Genomic DNA, 20,118 nt, shown 5'->3' on the forward strand with positions numbered 1-20,118 from the left:
AAATATGCAACCCAACATACTAATCATTTGACACATGCCAATCATCCATAAGGCTATGTCCTACCCCGGCCGAAGTGCATAGGAAATAGCGCAAAACGCCATTACTTTTTGGGGCCACAAATTAAGAGTTGGAGTTTTCATTTTTTTTCTACGTGTAGACAATATCGAAATGTACACGGGAAACTCTGTGATTTTCAAAAATTCTTAATAGATTTATTTAAAAAAAATAAAAACTGAAAAAACGCCATGTCGTTTTACGGGCACAGTTTTAGGAATTTTTGCTTGAACTACGACTTGATAAATAGAGAATTGTATTCTACACCCGGGAAACTCCTTGATTTTTTTCAATTATGAATAGTTTTTTTAGAAAAAAATATAATGTAATGTAAAAATGGTCCCCAATTTTCTAAAAGTCGGCAACCAACACTTCAAAATACAAATGATTTACAACCCCTCACAGCAGGGGTCTCTAATCCTAATGACGGTTCGACGACTACGGCTCGACCGAGTCGGGATTGACCATTGGAACCCCAACCAGATATATAAACCTACTCACTACCGAGAGCTAAAGCTCATGAATCCCTTAACATTTTAATCTCATTCTTATCAAGATTATTATTACTAAATTTACTTGCCAGGCATAAAGCTGGCCCAATTACCAACGAACGAAAATTGTAATTATCAATTAAATTACACTCAATTAAAAAAATAAAGAAAATGAATTATAATAAGAAGAATTATAATACCCCACTTTTTTTTTAAATTACCTAGTTTACCCCTTCAGATTGACACATTTCTAAGAAGTAAAATTCTGGTTTGCTAATGTTATTTGCAATCAGTGTTTACAAATATTTAATACTTTTAAAATAACAACTTCTAAGTTAAAAAAACCTTATCTTTCGTATAATTGAGATGCACTCTTGTTTTGAGACGTCAAATTTTGAATTATCTTTTGGATCTCAAAGTCTATCCTTTGGATTTCAAAAATATGTACCTAATAAGTAATTCAGTAATCGCTATGCTTTTTCCATCTGTTAGACTTGATCTTTATTGATTTATCGACTACAAATTCCAACTCGAATATAAGATACATTTCAATTTTCGAGATGCAAAAATAGTAAGGTAGTAAGGCTAAGTATTTTTTTTGACCCAAGATTTTTATTGTTTGTTAGTTTGTTGCGAATTAATCTCATATTTTCCAAAGCGATGAAAATAAAAAATAAATAAATAAACAAAAAAATAAATAACAACACATACACCCGCGGACACAAAATCTTAAACGTCACTTTTCTGACGTTTCAAAAATTTGTGTGTAGTCTGTGCTTTATTGTCATTGCTATTACTGACGTTTAAAACATCAAAGTATTGACAAGTTGACAATTAAGAATTATCAAGACTGAAACGAATAAAATTAGAATATTATCTTTAGTACAGAGCGGTATGATCCTACAATCAGTTCCTTGCAATATTGAAAACACTGAAAATTTTGAAATTAAAAAATTATAACTCAAAATTGACAGAACAAAAAAGTACGGTTGCATATTTTAAGTGGGGTTTTACACCATGTGACAATTAAATGACATTGACGTCTAAGATTTTTTGTCCGCGGCTGTATATGTACAGGTGTCCGAAAAGTGGCACACCATCTTGAAAGGAGGTAATTGGGTGGTCAGCAGAGTACCAAAATTTTTTTTAAAAAAGTGCAGACTCTATTTTTGCAGGAGGACTAAAAGAAAATTAGGAAAAAGAAAACATTGCTGAACTGTTCCCCCAATAATATAAATTTCTAGTATTCAAAGCCATAGGAACGTCGGTGTTGTATTGTTGGCGTTAGTCAGGTCGGTTCATGAACGAATAATGTAACTATGGTTTCAAGTGAACGATGCCACACTGATAGAGATTGTTGATTACAAAATCTTATAAACAGTTTTCTGGCATTTTTAACAAGTTTTTTTGTTTTTTTTTTGCACCATGCCTTTGCGTAAAATGTCCTTTAGGTAAAAAATTCTTTTGAACGTAAAATTTCTGCACAGAAATCGTTAATTTTGGCATTAAACTTTTCCTCTTTAATCCATCAAAACTCGAAAAATTGGAGAAAAGTGGTGCGCTACTTTCCGGACACCTGTATGTATCGAGCGATCAAATAAAAACTCACCCTCAGTTGGGTTTGTTTCTTTTGATTCTGTCATGTGAAGTGTCGGTTAATCACATTTTAAAGACAATTTAATATAATACTTAGAATTCTTCTAGAACGATGGATTAGCTTTCTTGCTTTTAAGATTCTACCTGAAAACTAGTAATGACTATGGTTTCTTCGCAAACCTCACTCTAATTTCTCTACCTGTCAAAGCACATTTACACAGATTTTAAAACTAATTTTGTTTTCCGAAATAGTTTACCTGAAATATTTTGTTTTATTTTGAAGTGCTCAAAACACACATGCGCCAGATTTTTAAATTTGTTGCAATGGATTTTATTAATAACAGCGTAAACATTGAAGCAAAAGAAATAACAAGATGGGAAAACATCTTTATTTTATTCTTTTTAATTTATTATCATTAATGATAATTTTTTCAATACATTAAATTAATTTCGAGGGACATCGTATTTCGAAATAAGAAAAATCTATGAAACAAACTCTGAACCAAGGCAAACTTATCTGCCTGCTTTATTGCTGTACTGCGGTAGAAAATATGCGAATTTTACAGACGATTTTCACCCTTATGAATGATTGGCATGTGTCAAATGGTTAGTATGTTGGGTTGCATATTTTTCAAAACACGAATTTTAGTTGAGGGGTAGAACAGCCTTAAGGGTGAAAATCGTCTGTAAAATTAGCATATTTTCTACCACAGTACAGCAATAAACCAGGCAGATAAGTTTGCCTTGGTTCAGAGTTTGTTTCATAGATTTTTCTTATTTCGAAATACGATGTCCCTCGAAATTAATTTAATGCATTGGAAAATTATCATTAATGATAATAAATCAAAATGAATAAAATAAAGATGTTTTCCCATCTTGTTATTTCTTTTGCTTGAATGTTTACGCTGTTATTAATAAAATCCATTGCAACAAATTTAAAAATCTGGCGCATGTGTGTTTTGAGCACTTCCAAATAAAACAAAATATTTCAGGTAAACTATTTTGGAAAACAAAATTAGTTTTAAAATCTGTGTAAATGTGCTTTGACAGGTAGAGAAATTAGAGTGAGGTTTGCGAAGAAACCATAGTCATTACCAGTTTTCAGGTAGAGTCCTAAAAGCAAGAAAGCTAATCCATCGTTCTAGAAGAATTCCAAGTATTATATTAAATTGTCTTTAAAATGTGATTAACCGACACTTCACATGACAGAATCAAAAGAAACAAACCCAACTGTATCATAATGCCATAGATCACCGGAAAAATGTTAAAAAAAATCATGTCTTAAATTTTTCGAGTTTTGATGGTTTAAAGAGGAAAAGTTTAATGCCAAAATTAACGATTTCTGTGCAGTAATTTTAGGTTCAAAAGAATTTTTTACCTAATAGTCATTTTACGCAAAGGCATAGTGCAAAAAAAATTGAAAAAATCTTGTTAGAAATGCCAGAAAACTGTTTTTCTATTTCGCGTTCATAATGAAGATATTTCGATACGCGTTTCAGCGTATTTCGGTATCGTAATGGACCAATCCCGTGCCAATATTTCTAGGAGCATAAATTTTTCTTACGTTTGCAGCAGTACCGTCAACCTGCCGTCAACGTTGACAATTTAGATTTTGGTTTTGATAAATTTCTTGTTGTACTTGGCTTAATAATTCATCGGAGAAAAACTCTTTGGATGCAAGAGAACCATCATGATCATGATCAACATCTTTGCTCTCTTGGCTCCCTTACCTCAAAACGTCACAACTGTCAAACTGACATTGGATTTGACTACTTCGAATTTTTTTCCCGAACATTTTGCAAATGCCAACGACCCTAAAATTCCCTAGATTTCGAAATTAAGTTTTTTCGTTTAAAACAAGACGAAATAGAAAAAATAGCGTATGATACTTGTTCATAATGCATTTTGCCGCACTTACTACTTTACTTTACTTACTACTTACTACTACTCGCTGCGCTCGTCGTGTCCTAAAAACATGCGTGCGGCAAAATGTTCATTATGAAACGCCTTTCATAATATACTATTATAAGATTTTGTAATGAACAATCTCTATCAGTGTGACATCGTTCACATGAAACCATAGTTACATTACTCGTTCATGAACTAACCTGACTAACGCCAACAATACTGCAGCAACGTTACTATGGCTTTGAATACTAGAAATCACGACCTGCTGTATATCTACGACCTGTGCAAAATCTCATTTCCCCGTATCAAGAATGTTTCCGAGAAAACGCATTTTTTTGCCGAGGAGGGCGCTGCTGCTCGGGCGCTTTTGACATTGTTGACAAATTGAATTTGGGGGTTAGTAAGATTTTTGACTTTTGAAAGCTAGAAAAAACACAAACGTAGAACAAAGTAACGATCGTAAACAAAGCACACAACGAAAACTTGAAAAAGCAACAAACAACATGTAATAATTTCAATATTCAAACTTAAAATTTGAAATGTCAAAAACAATGTTGGTAATAAACCCAATATGGTAAAATGTTCCCAAAAGTGCCCGAGCAGCAGCGCTTTCCAAAGCATATGCGGAGAAACAGTGGAACTACACGAATGCACAGGTCGTAGATATACAGCAGGTCGTGCTAGAAATTTAAATTATTGGGGGAACAGTTCAGCAATGTTGCCATTTTCCTAATTTTCTTTTAATCCTCCTGCAAAAATAGAGAGTCTGCACTTTTTTAAAAAAATTTTTAGTACTCTGGTGGACCACCCAATTACGTCTTTTCAAGATGGTGTGCCACTTTCCCGACACCTGTACATATACAGCCGTGGACAAAAAATCTTTGACGTCAATGTCATTTAATTGTCGCATGGTGTAAAACCCCACTTAAAATATGTAACCTTACTTATTTGTACTGTCAATTTTGAGTTATAATTTTTTAATTTCAAAATTTTCAGTGTTTTCAATATTGCAAGGAACTGACTGTAGATCATACCGCTCTGTACTAAAGATAATATTCTAATTTTATTCGTTTCAGTCTTGATAATTCTTAATTGTCAACTTGTCAATACTTTGATGTTTTAAACGTCAATAATGGCAATGATAGTAAAGCACAGACTACACTCAAATTTTTGAAACGTCAGAAAAATGACGTCTAAGATTTTGTGTCCGCGGCTGTATGTGTTGTTATTTATATTTTTATTTATTTTTTTATTTATTTTTTATTTTCATCGCTTTGGAAAATATGAGATTAATTCGCAACAAACTAACAAACAATAAAAATCTTGGGTCAAAAAAAAATACTTAGCCTTACTACCTTACTATTTTTGCATCTCGAAAATTCACTCAAATTTTTGAAACGTCAGAAAAATGACGTCTAAGATTTTGTGTCCGCGGCTGTATGTGTTGTTATTTATATTTTTATTTATTTATTTATTTATTTATTTATTTATTTTTTAGTTTTATCGCTTTGGAAAATATGAGATTAATTCGCAACAAACTAACAAACAATAAAAATCTTGGGTCAAAAAAAATACTTAGCCTTACTACCTTACTATTTTTGCATCTCGAAAATTGAAATGTATCTTATATTCGAGTTGGAATTTATAGTCGATAAATCAATAAAGATCAAGTCTAACCGATGGAAAAAGCATAGCGATTACTGAATTACTTATTAGGTACATATTTTTGAAACCCAAAGGATAGATTTTGAGATCCAATAGATAATTCAAAATTTGAAGTCTCAAAACAAGAGTGCATCTCAATTATACGAAAGATAAGGTTTTTTCTTTTAGAAATTTTTATTTTAAAAGTATTAAATATTTGTAAACACTGATTGCAAATAACATTAGCAAACCATAATTTTACTTCTTAGAAATGTGTCAATTCGAAGGGGTAAACTAGATAATTTAAAAAAAGAGGGGTATTATAATTTTATTATTTTCTTTATTTTTTTAATTGAGTGTAATTTAATTGATAATTACAATTTTCGTTCGTTGGTAATTGGGCCAGCTTTATGCCTGGCAAGTAAATTTAGTAATAATAATCTTGATAAGAATGAGATTAAAATGTTAAGGGATTCATGAGCTTTAGCTCTCGGTAGTGAGTAGGTTTATATATCTGGTTGGGGTTCCAATGGTCAATCCCGACTCGGTCGAGCCGTAGTCGTCGAACCGTCATTAGGATTAGAGACCCCTGCTGTGAGGGGTTGTAAATCATTTGTATTTTGAAGTGTTGGTTGCCGACTTTTAGAAAATTGGGGACCATTTTTACATTACATTATATTTTTTTCTAAAAAAACTATTCATAATTGAAAAAAATCAAGGAGTTTCCCGGGTGTAGAATACAATTCTCTATCTATCAAGTCGTAGTTCAAGCAAAAATTCCTAAAACTGTGCCCGTAAAACGACATGGCGTTTTTTCAGTTTTTATTTTTTTTGAAATAAATCTATTAAGAATTTTTGAAAATCACAGAGTTTCCCGTGTACATTTCGATATTGTCTACTCGTACAAAAAAAATCAAAACTCCAACTCTTAATTTGTGGCCGTAAAAAGTAATGGCGTTTTGCACTATTTCCTATGCACTTCGGCCGGGGTAGGACAGAGCCTTAAGACTGCTTATAATAATATTGGTAACCCATTGGAAATTTACAGAGGAGAGGAAAGTGATAAATGTTTTATAAAAAGAATAACTGAATATGCCAGAACAATATACAAGTTATTAAAAGAAAATAAACCCATAAAAGATATCGAACTAGAAGAATATAAAAAAACAAAAATTTGTTATCTTTTTTCTATAGAAAACCCAAAAGTAAGAGATCATGATCACTACACTGGAAAATATAGAGGAGCTGCTTGTAGAAAATGCAATTTGAAATATAGACAACCATTGTTTATTCCAATTTTGTTTCATAATTTAAGCGCTTACGATTGTCATTTGTTTATAAAAAATCTAGGAGAAGATAAAAGTCAATTGAAATTAATACCTAATAACGAAGAGAAATATATTTCTTTCAGTAAAATTTGAAGAATGGATGATAATGGATATATCGAACTGAGATTTATCGATTCATTTAGATTTTTAGCAAGTAGCCTAGACAATTTGTCATCTAATCTGGAATCAAGTCAGTTGAGAGAAATAATTAAATACTTTTCAAATCATGAATTAGATGTGTTATTTAGGAAAGAAAAAAGCAAGGTAATTAGAAAAGGAATTTTCTGAAACAAAACTTCCATCAATAGATAAATTTTATTCTTCGCTCACAAAAGAAGGAATTTCTCAAGAAGAATTCAAACATGCAGTGAAAGTATGGAAATATTTTAAAATTGAAAACTTGGGTGAATGGCATGATTTATACTTAAAACTAGATGTTTTGCTATTAACTGATGTATTTGAAAATTTTAGAGATTTATGTTTAGAAAAGAGTTATGGACTGGATCCTGTTTGGTATTATACAACTCCGGGGTTAGCTTGGGACTGTATGCTCAAATATACTTCAGTGAAGTTGGAATTATTAACTGATTATGAAATGTATTTGTTTTTTGAAAACGGAATTAGAGGAGGTATTTCACAGAGTAGTAACAGGTATTCGCAGGCAGATGAAAATACTCAGATTATCTATATAGATGCTAATAATCTATATGGATGGGCTTTATCTCAGAGATTACCAGAAAAAAACTTTAAATGGTTGACTTGTGATGAAATTAAAAATGTTGATGGTATACTGTTATCAGATAGTGATACCGGTTATGTTTTAGAAGTTGATTTAGCATTCCCTGTAGACTTGGCTATTCATAACAAATTCAATGACTTGCCTTTGGCTCCGGAAAATAAAATTCCCCCGGGCGGAAAAGTAGAAAAACTACTTTGTCATTTCTATGATAAGAAAAATTATATAATTCATTACAAAACATTAAAACTTTACAAAAGTTTAGGTATTAGAATAACAAAGGTTCACAGAGGTATAAAATTTACTCAGTCAAATTTCATAGCACCATATGTAAAATTTAATACTGAACAAAGACAGAAGGCGAAAAATGATTTTGAAAAAGATTTCTGGAAACTAATGGTTAATGCACCATATGGTAAGTCTATGCAATCTGTTAGAAACCAACAAAATATTAAATTATATTGTGATGAAGAAAAATTACAAAAAGCGATAAACAAACCTAATTTTAAACACAGAACTATATTTAGCAAACACCTGGCAGCAGTTCACAATTATAAAACCAAAGTATTGTTTAATAAACCAATTTACATTGGGCAAGCCGTATTAGATTTATCGAAATTATTAATGTATAACTTCCATTACAATGTAATTAAAAAAGAATTTAATGAAAAAATAAAACTTCTTTATGGAGATACCGACAGTTTCATATATGAGATTAAAATGGCTGATTTCTATGAATTTATGAAAAACAAACCCGACTATTTTGATACATCTGATTATCCAAAGGACCATCCATTATATTCTGATAAAAATAAGAAAGTAATAGGGAAATTCAAAGATGAATTGAATGGTATTAAGATATTAGAATACATAGGTTTAAGGTCAAAAATGTACAGTTACAGAACTGAAACGTGTGTTTCAAAAAAATTAAAAGGTATCAAGAAAGCAGTATTGAAGAAAGAAATAAGTTTTGAAGATTACAAAAATTGCTTATTCAATCAAACTGAATACTTCCATAGACAGAGAGTGATTAGGAGTCATAAACATGATATTTTTACTGAAGAAGTAAAGAAAAAGTCTCTAAGTTGGAAAGATGATAAAAGATATCTTTTACCTAATTCTACAGATACATTAGCTTATGGACACGTATTAGTATCATCATAGGTACGTTCATGGACACTGTTGAACTATTTTTTATTAGCGTTGAAGTAATAAATTAAGAAAACAATAATAACAATTACGATAATAAACGCAAGAATAAAAATAATAATTTTTAATTTATTAACTTGTTGAATAAGACTTTTTTCTGAATTTTGGATATTCTTCATTGAATATATTTAAATTCTTGAATACAGTACTTTCCATTTAATTTACAATTTTTGAGTTTTTTCATTTATTGCTCTCATATTTTTAGTATGTCTTTCAAATATTTTGAGAGTTCTTTTCTTTACATCATCGATGTTTGATGGTATTACTACTGTTTTGTTTCTTAATTCTGCTAATTTCTTAGGATCATAATTATTGTAGTTGTCTAATTTATATTCCAATTCATCGATTTTATTATTAGCGGATTCTAGTTCACAGTCTGTCATAATTAATTGTTCAAGGAATAAATTAGCTGTTAGCTCTTGCAATATATTTATCTACTACTTCTTGTTTGAAACCGACTATTTTTGCTCCATCTTCTAATCTGTCTATTTCAGTAATAATAGGTTTTAAATCTTTTTTCCATTTTTCTTTCTCATCGTTGGGAATGTATGAAACTAGTTTGTCCATTTATGATTGAAAAGTTTCTAAAGATTTACTAATTAATTTATGTGCTTCTTCATCTAAACTTATATTTTTACGACTACCTGCTTTATGTTCTACATTATCGAATATTTTTTTATTTTTTATTTTATTTTTTCTCTCTTTTGTTCCCAATTGTTCCGATTTGTTCTCTTTTGTCCCGGATTGTTCCCGTTTGTTCTCATTTGTTCTCGTTTTACATGCAATCTTAATTCCAACTGAATTTAGTCCCATATTTAGGGAATTTCTAGAAATATTTTTAGATTTGCAAAATTCTGTCTTTGTTAGTTTTTTATTTACAGTCGAATTGAGATATTCAATGGCAAAATTACGATTTCTCATTTGAGTTACTTCATTGAAATTGTTGGAGTTCAGATGGTTGTCTTGTTTTTAATGGTGTATAATATTCTGCTACAATTTTGTTCTCTTTAGTATTGGTCATTTTTTTATTTATTGTAAAAAATTTATTTTGAATCTTTTTAAATCATTTTGAACGGAACTTTGTTAATATTTTTTTACTCATACAGATTACAGATAAAAAAATTCGTTGAATATAAAATTTTTTTCAGGTAGATTTGATGGAGGGCTCCTCATCCTCATCAAAGCGCAAAAAAGTCGAAAGTAAACCTGTCTATTCAGACCAAGTAAGACCAGACATATTATTGTATCACACGGTAACATGGTATTACACTTTTGTTATAGGAATTACTTGGATTAAATTTACTGGATGATGTAACATCTTTGGACACTTCCGGAGGCTCAAATGAAAGTGAAGACGTAAGTAACTTGCTTCGAACAAATGTACAATTTGTTTTATGTTCAAATAGGAATTCATGGAAATTACAATTTGTTATGTCTTTTCAGGATCCTGACTTGGTTTTTGAAGTTCTTCGTTGGACATCGACTTTTGTGGACAAGTCTATGTTTATTAAATGCGTTATGAAGGATGCACATAGAATACTTCTCACTGCACCGCCCAGATTTGGCAAGACTATGGCTTGCAAAATGCTGGAGAAGTTTTTTGAAATTGTCAGCAGTGAACAACAAAAGTTGGAGAAATATAAACTTTTCCAGGATCTCAGAATTTACAAATGCACTGAAGAATGCATAGAGAATCATGGTTGTGGAAGTAAAAGATTTTTTCGCAAGCATTGCGGACAGCATCCAGTAATTTTTCTTGATTTTGCACAATTATCAGTAAGGTCATATAGCGACTTTTTGGAGAGTCTTAGAAATATGATAATGAAGCTGTTTAGAAAATATAAAACATGTTTAATTCACGAAGATGGTGAAAAATTCAGCTGGTCAAGTAACAATATGGGAAGACTGGATATTGAACCTTTCTTGCGCTATTTGAAATATGCCGATGATAATGATCATTGGAAAGAGGCAATGGATCGTAACACAGCACAATCATACATAAAAAGGGCTTTTAAATATTTGATCGAGGTTTTGTCGGTCCACTATCAAACAAAACAAACCCATAAGAAAATTATTATATTGATTGACGAGTTCGACGCACCTTTTATGAATATGTTATTTAGTGAAAACTCATCAGACCGACAGATTATGTTTTTCATACGAGAACTAATGCGTCTTTTATGTAAAGATGAGATATCAGCACAATTTGTTCAACGAGTAATAATTTTTTCTGTCACTGCATCAGGCGGTATGCTTTCATTAGGAGCTAACAATGTGCAACGTAGAACATTCTTGGACAAGGATTATGATTATTATAAATTCTTTGGATTTACCAGAGAAGAAGTAAACGCTTTAGTTAACAACTGTGTCAAAGAAGGAAGTCAAAGAGAAAAAGCTCTTGATGAAATTACTCTGTGGTACAACAATTACACTGTAGTGGGAGACAAAGATACAACTATTTCTAATCCTGTGTCTGTTACCAATTATTTACCGAATCTCGTACGAAAAAGTTATTGGATTGAATCGGTTGGAACCAAATATATCTGCCAACTATTTAAATTCGAAAAAATGCGGGAGAAGGTGTTTCCTGCCGTTAGAGACAATGAGAAAATTTCCATCATAGCAAAAACTATAGAGTTGAACGATATTTATAATCTGAAATCATTACGTGAATCAATTTTGAATTGTATCGAACTAGTGCAGGTAGACTTAGCTCTTCAGTTTCTCACACAATGTGGGTACTTTAACGTTATTGACAAGAATGATGGGAATTGGACATTACAAATTCCGAATCTAGAATTGAAACAAGTATTTACGGACAAACTTCAGGAGGCTTTGGTAAAATTTAAAACTAACCTGTTTACTGTAGAACAACAAGAGTCATTTGTGAATGCATTAAAGTCTTTAGGAAGTGGAGAGAAGCATGAACCTATGAAATATGTTGCGTTTAAAAAATCTGTGGAAAATTTGTATACCGACCGAGAATTACCAAAAGCTCATTTTCACTTTCACTGTGACCTTTGGATGTTAATTTCTAGTTGTGGGAAGTTGGATTGCTTTTCAGAATTTGCAATCAAAAAGGGATGCTCACCCAAGCTTGATTTAATTATTATTTCAAAATGTGCAGTAATTATAATTGAACTAAAGCGGCATAAACAAGATTCTGCAAAGAAGGCCCTAAAACAGTGTCTACGGAAAAAATACTATGAAGCATTTGAACTTGAAGGAAATGAAAGAAAGGGTTTAAAGAAAATTTTAATTGGTCTTCATCTCTCTGATGATCGTAAAGTTAGCATCAGGTATTTAGAAAATTTTGAGAAAAAAACACTGCAAGATGAACCAAACATAGAAACAATTGTAGAGGATAGCTATGAATGTTAAAATCATTCTCTCTGTTAGTTATGTACCCTGTTTTATTTTATGTGCATTTCGCTGATTTTAAGGTAGTTTGAGAATCTGTAAATTGTAATGGAAAATAATCTCATTTTTTTGCCCTTAATCTTTGATTAAATTATACATTTCTACTTGAGTATTTTTTAATATTTCATTAAACCGGGACTTACGACTTTATGTTAGTTGGTACATAATATTTGATATGGTAAGAAAATAAGTTGAAAAAAAACCAAACTATTATTATTTATATGTTCAATGAAAATTATAACTAAATATAAACAATTCTCTTAATTACAACAAAGTAAGATAAGAAAATCTGTACCTTTTTAATATCAAAATAAGAAAATCAATTTTAGTTAGTAGTTGTGTTACAAAAACAAATTATATAATTATAAAGCAAACAAACTAATTTTTCGTTCGTGTCGTTACTTTGGTGTAATAATAATTTATTTTTTCTACTCCCATAGTAGTAAGTAACTAGGCAAGAACCCTGTCGTTTGTTGATTAGTAACTATGACACTATGAAACATGCATGTAATATGTAGATATATGTATGTATTTTCATTATACGGAACTAACTCACGTGACTTTAGTAACTTTTCGACTGTGAAACCAACGTTTTAGTTCCACCATGCCATTTTTAAGGTTAGAGTTATCAGATGTCACTAATCTGACAAATTTCAAAGAACTAGTCAATTATTTTATTTATCAGTTATTTCACTTATTATAATAATACATAATTAAAAGTGTCACGCCAAATATACAGAAATATTCTTATTTCGTTTGCTCCAATTTGAATTCACATCAATTCTCAAAATAGTTGTGGATGTTTGTTGAAATCTTGAGACAGCATAAAGATGTTTGTGAAGGAATGCTGTAAAACTTTGGCGGATTTGAAAGAATCTTTCCGAAAGTGTAAGCGAAATTTTGAAATGGCTGGAAAGTGGCAATCCAGAGCAGACTGAACTTTTGATTCACATGAAATGTGAATGTTTAAATGGCCGTGGTTTAAAATTTTGTCTCTAACTTTTTATACTATACTACCTATATTGTAACAAAATTTAATTGTGATATAACAAAAACAACCTAAATTCAATTTTTTTAATTAATAAGAAAATTAGCATAAACGTAATACATTCAATCCGAAACCGTTTGTATAAAATCCATTATAGGCGTGCTCATAAAACAGAACCGTGTTAGCCCAGAAGTTTAAGCGTCGCACTTTAAACATGTGCGCTCATTTGTTGCGTGTTCAAATCTTGATAAAAACCGCAAAATCTTTTATTCACAATCAGTCAACAATTGTTCATTTTCTAACTTTTCGTAAGGTGGAAAGTGAGCTGTTACTACGGTAATTCACTTCCCAACTCGCTGGGAAGTGACCATTTCCCGACCTCCAAATGCCAGATATCTAGATTTTTATAAATGAAGCAGGCCGCATTACTGAATTTGACATTTCTATCTTTTCATTTGGCGTCGAAGTTGATTTCAAAAAGTGTGTGAAATGGATGTTGAAGCTTCTAAACCGTTTAAAACTAGTACATTTTCCGGTGAATTTTACAAAAACTGAGAGGAATGTGAACATTTTATGAGGAGAAACAACCCGCGATCTGCAGGAGTTTTAACTTTTCAAGTGAACAACGGAAACAAGGTCTGACACTGTATGTTGCAGGTTATGATCACACTTCGTTCACATTCAACATTAACAGTGTTCCCTCTAATATAATTTAACTTGTTAGTTTTAAGTTTCGTTGGTTAAATATATTGTTCATCTTACTATTCAAGATATTTATAATAATAAAGTTGTATTGAAATCAAAAATTCCTAACCTAAAACTTCATGAGTTGACAGTAGCGACTTTGGTAGGAGGTTGAACCGACCAAATTGAACTCTTGATGCGTGCGCGTGTGAAAAAGTGGTTGTCTAGATATATCCACTCCAGCAGATGAGTCATTTCCAATGTAGAGCATGGACGGAAGTAATTTGGTAACAGTTTTTGGAAGCAAATAAACGTTTAACAATATTGGACTTTTAACTTTCTATATTATTTTTTTTAAATGATTGTGAATAAAATAGTAGATTACATACCGAGGTGGGAAGTTCATGATTCCTCTCGAGAGAAAAAGTTTGTCACCGAGGCGTCAGCCGAGGTGGACAATTTCTCGAGAGATAGGAATCGAACTTCTACCGAGGTTTGTATACTATTTTATTCACAATCATTTTAAAAAAATAATATAGAAAGTTAAAAGTTCAATATTGTTAAACGTTTATTTGCTTCCAAAAAGTGGTTGTCTAGATATATCCACTCCAGCAGATGAGTCATTTCCAATGTAGAGCATGGACGGAAGTAATTTGGTAACAGTTTTTGGAAGCAAATAAACGTTTAACAATATTGGACTTTTAACTTTCTATATTATTTTTTTTAAATGATTGTGAATAAAATAGTATACAAACCTCGGTAGAAGTTCGATTCCTATCTCTCGAGAAATTGTCCACCTCGGCTGACGCCTCGGTGACAAACTTTTTCTCTCGAGAGGAATCATGAACTTCCCACCTCGGTATGTAATCTACTATTTCATAGCGATAGAATATATTCTAAAATAAAAATTTCTAGTTGTAAAATAAAAAATTCGCTCCGCATGCTACGCACTAGTCCACTGTGTGGACGCTCATGAGGGCTTCGCCTGAATTTCAAAACGAATCAAAAAATTCCAAATAATTTTAAAGGGCCTTATGTTTAGTCACAGCATAGACAATTAAGCTAGGTTTAACGATCTGTGAGTCGCAGACAGGAAGACTTTATTCTCTTTTTCTCTGCTAGATGGCAGATTTTTATTAACTAATATTAACAATGTGCATAATCGTAGATGGGAAGCGTAATACTTGGTTCATCTATTTTGAGGTATTTAAAAACAAGAGCTCTTATTTGTCTAATATTTTTACCAGTCGCCATTCCGACCGGTGAATTTTTCGCATGCGCCAATGTATTGGTCTAGAAGTAAATACATTTTGGGGTGACTCAAAACAAGGAATTCTGGTAAGGTTTTTTTTGGGTGCTTTTAACATAATTAGGTTTGATTTTGGATGATTTACAACAGTTTTCTCATATGTCCAATTTCTGATGGGCTATTGATTTACAAGAAAAGAAACTTTAGAGTATTTTTTGCTCACATTAAAAACTATGATTTTTGAAGGATTTTATGTCTTTTTCGGTTGTTAACTTTTGGGAAAACATAAATTTTTAGGATCCTGCCTTGTTTTGTAGGGCGCCAAATATACCTCTTTGATTTGGTAATGTTTTTACTTTTTTTTGCATGCGCCAACTGGTCTGGTCCAGAAATACAAAGCCATTTGGAATGTCTAAAAACAACGGATTTGGAAAGTTTTTCAGAGTGCTCCTGAGATAATTTTGCATGATTTTGGGAGATTTTAACGGTTTTTTCGTGTGCCCAATTTTTGGTGGTCTACAGATATTTGGGTACTTTTGGGGTGGATAAAAATTAATGCTTTTTGAGAGGTTTTTTTTTGCCTTTTTTTGGTTGTTGACTTTTGAGAAAACAGCTAAATTTGTAGGATTCTGCCTTGTTTTTTAAGACGCCAAATGCCCTGGTCCAGAAATAGAAAACCATTTTGGGGTGTTTAAAAACAAGGCATTTTCTAAGTTTTTTAGATCTTTTTCGGTTGTTTACTTTTGGAAAAACACTAAATTTGTAGAATTCTACCCCGTTTTTTCGTGAGCCCAATTTTTGGTGGTCTACAGATATTTGGGTACTTTTGGAGTGGATAAAAATTAATGCTGTTTGAGAGGTTTTTTGCCTTTTTTGGTTGTCGACTTTTGAGCAAACAGCTAAATTTGTAGGATTCTGTCCTGTTTTTTAACACGCCAAATGCCCTGGTCCAGAAGTAACATTTTATAGTCTACTCATTCCTGTTAAGGCAGTCTCTTAAATAGGTTTCCATGTGCCTAACGTAATTTGGCAATGCTGCTGTGTTACTGCCTCAGAAGTAGTATGTATTTTAGCATACAAGTCACCTTCATTTACTGGTTGACTTATTTTAATAGTATTTTTCCACTGGTTGAACAACTCTTCTATAGGGTTTAAAAAGGGACGTATGGGGGGTAAGAATATTAGAAAATGACCATGATTTCTTATTAATTGTTGGATTTCTTCAGTCCTGTGAAATCTCACGTTGTCCATCACCAAATGAGCGCCTCTAACATTGTCTTGTTGTAAATGATTGATCAAGTTTATCAAAAATTCTTCAAAATGTTTAATGTTGTATGGCCTGTCTTGAACTGTAAATAAATACAAGGAATTTACAGACATTGCGGCAGCAATAGAGTAATTTCGACCCCGTAATTGTGCTTTTACTTTGTTTGCTCGACAGTTTTTGGTGCGACCGTCTTGAGTGTACTTGAATTCCATATTCATCGATGAAAAACACTTTTTCTCGTTCAACCATTATTCTATTGTATTGTATTGCATATTCAAATCGAGCTTCAATGGTTTCTGGTGTATTTCGTCTATCTGGAACCCTCGAAATTCTCTTAACAGAAAAATGAAATTCTTTAGTAGCCTTGTTTATAGTTGATAGACTTATTTGCAACTCGGGAACCTATTTTAATAGTTTTTTTTTATCTATTGAAGAGTTAACGAAGAATCGTCATCCATCCAGTCACAAATTTCTTGTTTTTGTTGTTCGGTTAATTTTCTTGGACGGTGCCCACCACTTCTCTTCGCCACCTCGTTGGTTTTCTGGTATGTTGCGAAAATTTTTCGACAGTGTTTGCTAATACATTGAATTGTTGTCCTATACTCGCTGCCGTCCGACCGCTGTTAATGCCTCTAATAATTAATGCACGCTTTTCGTTTGAAATTTTTGTGCTTCGTCGTATTTCACGATCCATTTCAAGAAATAAATCAGTCGTGACTTTCAATTGACAAAACGTGAAACTGTTTTGACAAATGAGGAATGTGTTTGAAAACCAGCACTCTATTTTTTGCCGAGGGGAAACACTTTTGAGAAAAGGTGAAATGCTTTTGACAAAAGAGGAAAACCAAAAGAAAAACACTGTAATGTTACATATTAACTTATTAGTTATCATTACAGATCTATCAATGTTTCGTCCTTGTCTTCATTTCTACTAGTTCCATCCCCAACAAAACATTTGTTATCAAAACTTGTTCTTGTCGATCTCTTCGAAATTTGCAATCGAATTCCATCATCATTTTCAGGACATTTTTCATACTTCAACAGTCGCTCGAACGAGATCATTTGAATATCCAATTCAGTCCATTTGTGGAATCCTAATTTCAACCACCACGCTAAGAGAGTTATTTGTATAATGGTAACACTTTCATTTTCTGAAAAAACAATCTTATGCGATATTTTTAAAATTTCGCTACTTACGATTAGTACAAATAAAATAAACTACAATTATTACAGTGTAAAGTGTAACAACTAAGTCTTGTAGGAAACCAAACGCTTTTAACATGCAGTGAAGAGTGTAAGACGCAGAAGTGTGTTGGTTTATTAAATGTTCATGAAATTCTTCCTTGAGTTTGTTATTCATGTTAAAAGAACCAATTGTTGTTAAACCGTTCATAGTTGCACTGATGTATCCAATTATAGGACTAACACCTGAAAATATAACTCAGTTTTAGGAAGTCAGACAAACTTACCATTACTTGATGCTTCAAGAGTTTTGAAATTTCTTAGGCTTTCGAGAAACCACTGACGAAGTATGAACAACACAACAAAGAGGACAAACGTTGGAATCAAAAACAACACGTTTATGTAAACTATCGCAACAACGATTTCAAAAATTTGAAGTAAGATCTATTGGAAAACAGAAGTAGAGTGTTGTATTCCAATCAGTTTTGTTACCTGAAGTAGATCACCAAACAAAAAGGGTATCACCTCATCAACTGCACTGAGGTCTTTAGAAAATCGGTTAATGAGGCTTCTAATGGTGTTGTTTTGACAAAACTCCATCGAAATGTTGTTAATCAAAGTTTTGTGCAATTTCATCGAACACCTCTTGGCGAAGTTAAAGACGACGAAGCTTTTTACCAAGAAAGTCGCTCCAAAGAGCAGATTCATGATTCCATATGTTTGGTACCAAATTCTTAGTTTCGGGCTTTTGGTACTTGTCATGTTCGTCCTTAAACAAATCGTAAGTTCAAAGTTTACACTCGTAGCATACATACTCAAAAGTCAGTAAATTATTCATGTAACTATCTTCAACTTGTAGCATTACAAAAGAGGTGAAAACTATCATAAACGTGGCAAGACCACCCGTCAGAAGAAAGTACTTCTTGTAAGATTGGAGCCTGAACTTGCTGGAAAAGTCTTCTACGTCTAACAACTTGTCGTCTTTATCTTCGTTATCTTTAAAAGAAACTCGCGACTTGTCCAAACTTGCAGTCCAGAAATCCTCGCCCTTTTGTGTGTATGTAGCTCTAGCAAAATGGATTTTATACTTCAAGCTACAACTCGAGTTACCATCAACCATCGCCAGGTCACGATTCTCCAAGCTGTCCACGTCTTCCGATAGTTCACATAGTTCTAAGACTTTTTCGTAACGACCCTCATCAAACTGTTGGCCAAACAAGATATTCTGGCGAATGGTAGAATCAAAGACCCACGGCTCCATCAAGTCAGTTCGAGAGGTTTGGAGCAATCCTACTTCTTCAAAAACTTCTTCATACTTTCTAAGCGTTGCAAGGAACTCCGATGTTGAATAAACTGCTTGTGGAAGCTTCGTGCTCAGACTTTCCGACAACATAGAAATGTAAAAAAGAAGGTAAAGCAACGCCTCACTTCCCACGTGAAGATGAGCTAAAATTGACACATACAATATCGCCCTCATTGTTAAATGCCCAATGGTAAAACCGAACGCTTTCAAGTAGAAGAACTTCTTGACTGCAAATTGACAGTTAATTTGATTTAACACTTTGACACAAATACACCTTCTAGCTTCCAAAGTTTTGGACCGGTTTTTCTTCGCCAGGAAAGAGAGTCGTTGCGCGGTTTCCCCAAACATTTCTTTTTTAAAAAACATGATGTTTTCTCCAATCAAACCTGCAACATTGGAGGTTGAGCAATTCTGAAATATTTCAAAGCTTACCATGCACTGGTAGTACCACTAAAATTATACATGTAACGACTAAAACTGTGGGCCCAATTCGCAAGTAGAGAAAGTACGAAACTACAGTTAGTTTTACGAATGTTATCCACAACTCGTTCGCAGTTTTCATGAAGTTATCGATGACGATGGCGTTTTTAGCAAAGAGGCTGACAACAGTTCCAAATAACGTGTCTGTGTGGGTCAGATTCGATGTCAATATTTTCGTGTATAGTAAAGAGCACAGTCTTGTGCGCACCTTGAAGCAGAAACCTTCCATGTAAAGAGAGTAATTCTGTGTAAAAACACTGTTTAAGAACTTGAAAAGTGTCATTACCACCAGATAAAACCCCGCAGTAAAGTAATCTCTTTTCAAATAATACAACACTTTTTCTAAAAGATAAGGTTCGCTGATACTGTAAAATCGGTCGTATTAAACGCTCAAAGCGATTTTATTCCTTACATGAAAATTGTATCGGCTAGTAGTTTCATCAGTCCAAGACTAAAAAAACAAAGTCCAAAACATTTTAGAAATGTTTTGCGAAAAGCACTGTTGTCCTCCAAGGAGATTTCGTACATATTTTCTAGTTTTTGTGATCTCAGGTTTTTGGGAACTTCGTATAAATCGT

At 32.4% G+C, this 20,118-nt stretch overlaps 2 protein-coding genes across 2 annotated transcripts; one reads left to right on the top strand and one right to left on the bottom strand.

Annotated features, from left to right (window-relative positions):
* Positions 1-10,124: 10,124 nt before the first annotated feature.
* Positions 10,125-12,491, top strand: LOC148170585 (uncharacterized). The gene is made up of 2 exons (XM_088041362.1): positions 10,125-10,190; positions 10,249-12,491. Exons 1-2 carry the CDS (start codon positions 10,125-10,127, stop codon positions 12,346-12,348), a joined length of 2,166 nt encoding a protein of 721 aa, XP_087897488.1. The 3' UTR covers positions 12,349-12,491.
* A 4,945-nt stretch (positions 12,492-17,436) lies between these two features.
* On the bottom strand, positions 17,437-19,848 carry LOC148170586 (putative multidrug resistance-associated protein lethal(2)03659). Its single transcript, XM_088041072.1, has 7 exons — positions 19,493-19,848; positions 19,335-19,446; positions 18,573-19,287; positions 18,250-18,526; positions 18,051-18,201; positions 17,773-18,003; positions 17,437-17,726 (listed from the first exon to the last, which is right to left on the bottom strand). Exons 3-7 carry the CDS (start codon positions 19,232-19,234, stop codon positions 17,467-17,469), a joined length of 1,581 nt encoding a protein of 526 aa, XP_087897198.1. The 5' UTR covers positions 19,235-19,287; positions 19,335-19,446; positions 19,493-19,848; the 3' UTR covers positions 17,437-17,466.
* Between the last annotated feature and the right edge of the window lie 270 nt (positions 19,849-20,118).

Source organism: Gnatocerus cornutus, chromosome 7 (genome assembly GCF_029298725.1).
Source record: "Gnatocerus cornutus isolate USDA-ARS CGAHR chromosome 7, icGnaCorn1.1, whole genome shotgun sequence".
NCBI classification, from domain to species: Eukaryota; Metazoa; Arthropoda; class Insecta; order Coleoptera; family Tenebrionidae; genus Gnatocerus; species Gnatocerus cornutus.

Excerpts from the sequence above, each read along its gene's own strand:
- LOC148170585 (XM_088041362.1), top strand. The coding sequence starts at position 10,125 with ATGGAGGGCTCCTCATCCTCATCAAAGCGCAAAAAAGTCGAAAGTAAA. Across the intron at positions 10,191-10,248 it reads AACCTGTCTATTCAGACCAA|GAATTACTTGGATTAAATTT; the intron begins GTAAGACCAGAC and ends CTTTTGTTATAG.
- LOC148170586 (XM_088041072.1), bottom strand. The coding sequence starts at position 19,234 with ATGAGGGCGATATTGTATGTGTCAATTTTAGCTCATCTTCACGTGGGA. Across the intron at positions 18,004-18,050 it reads CAAAACTCTTGAAGCATCAA|GTGTTAGTCCTATAATTGGA; the intron begins GTAATGGTAAGT and ends TTATATTTTCAG. Across the intron at positions 17,727-17,772 it reads TTATTTTATTTGTACTAATC|AAAATGAAAGTGTTACCATT; the intron begins GTAAGTAGCGAA and ends TTGTTTTTTCAG.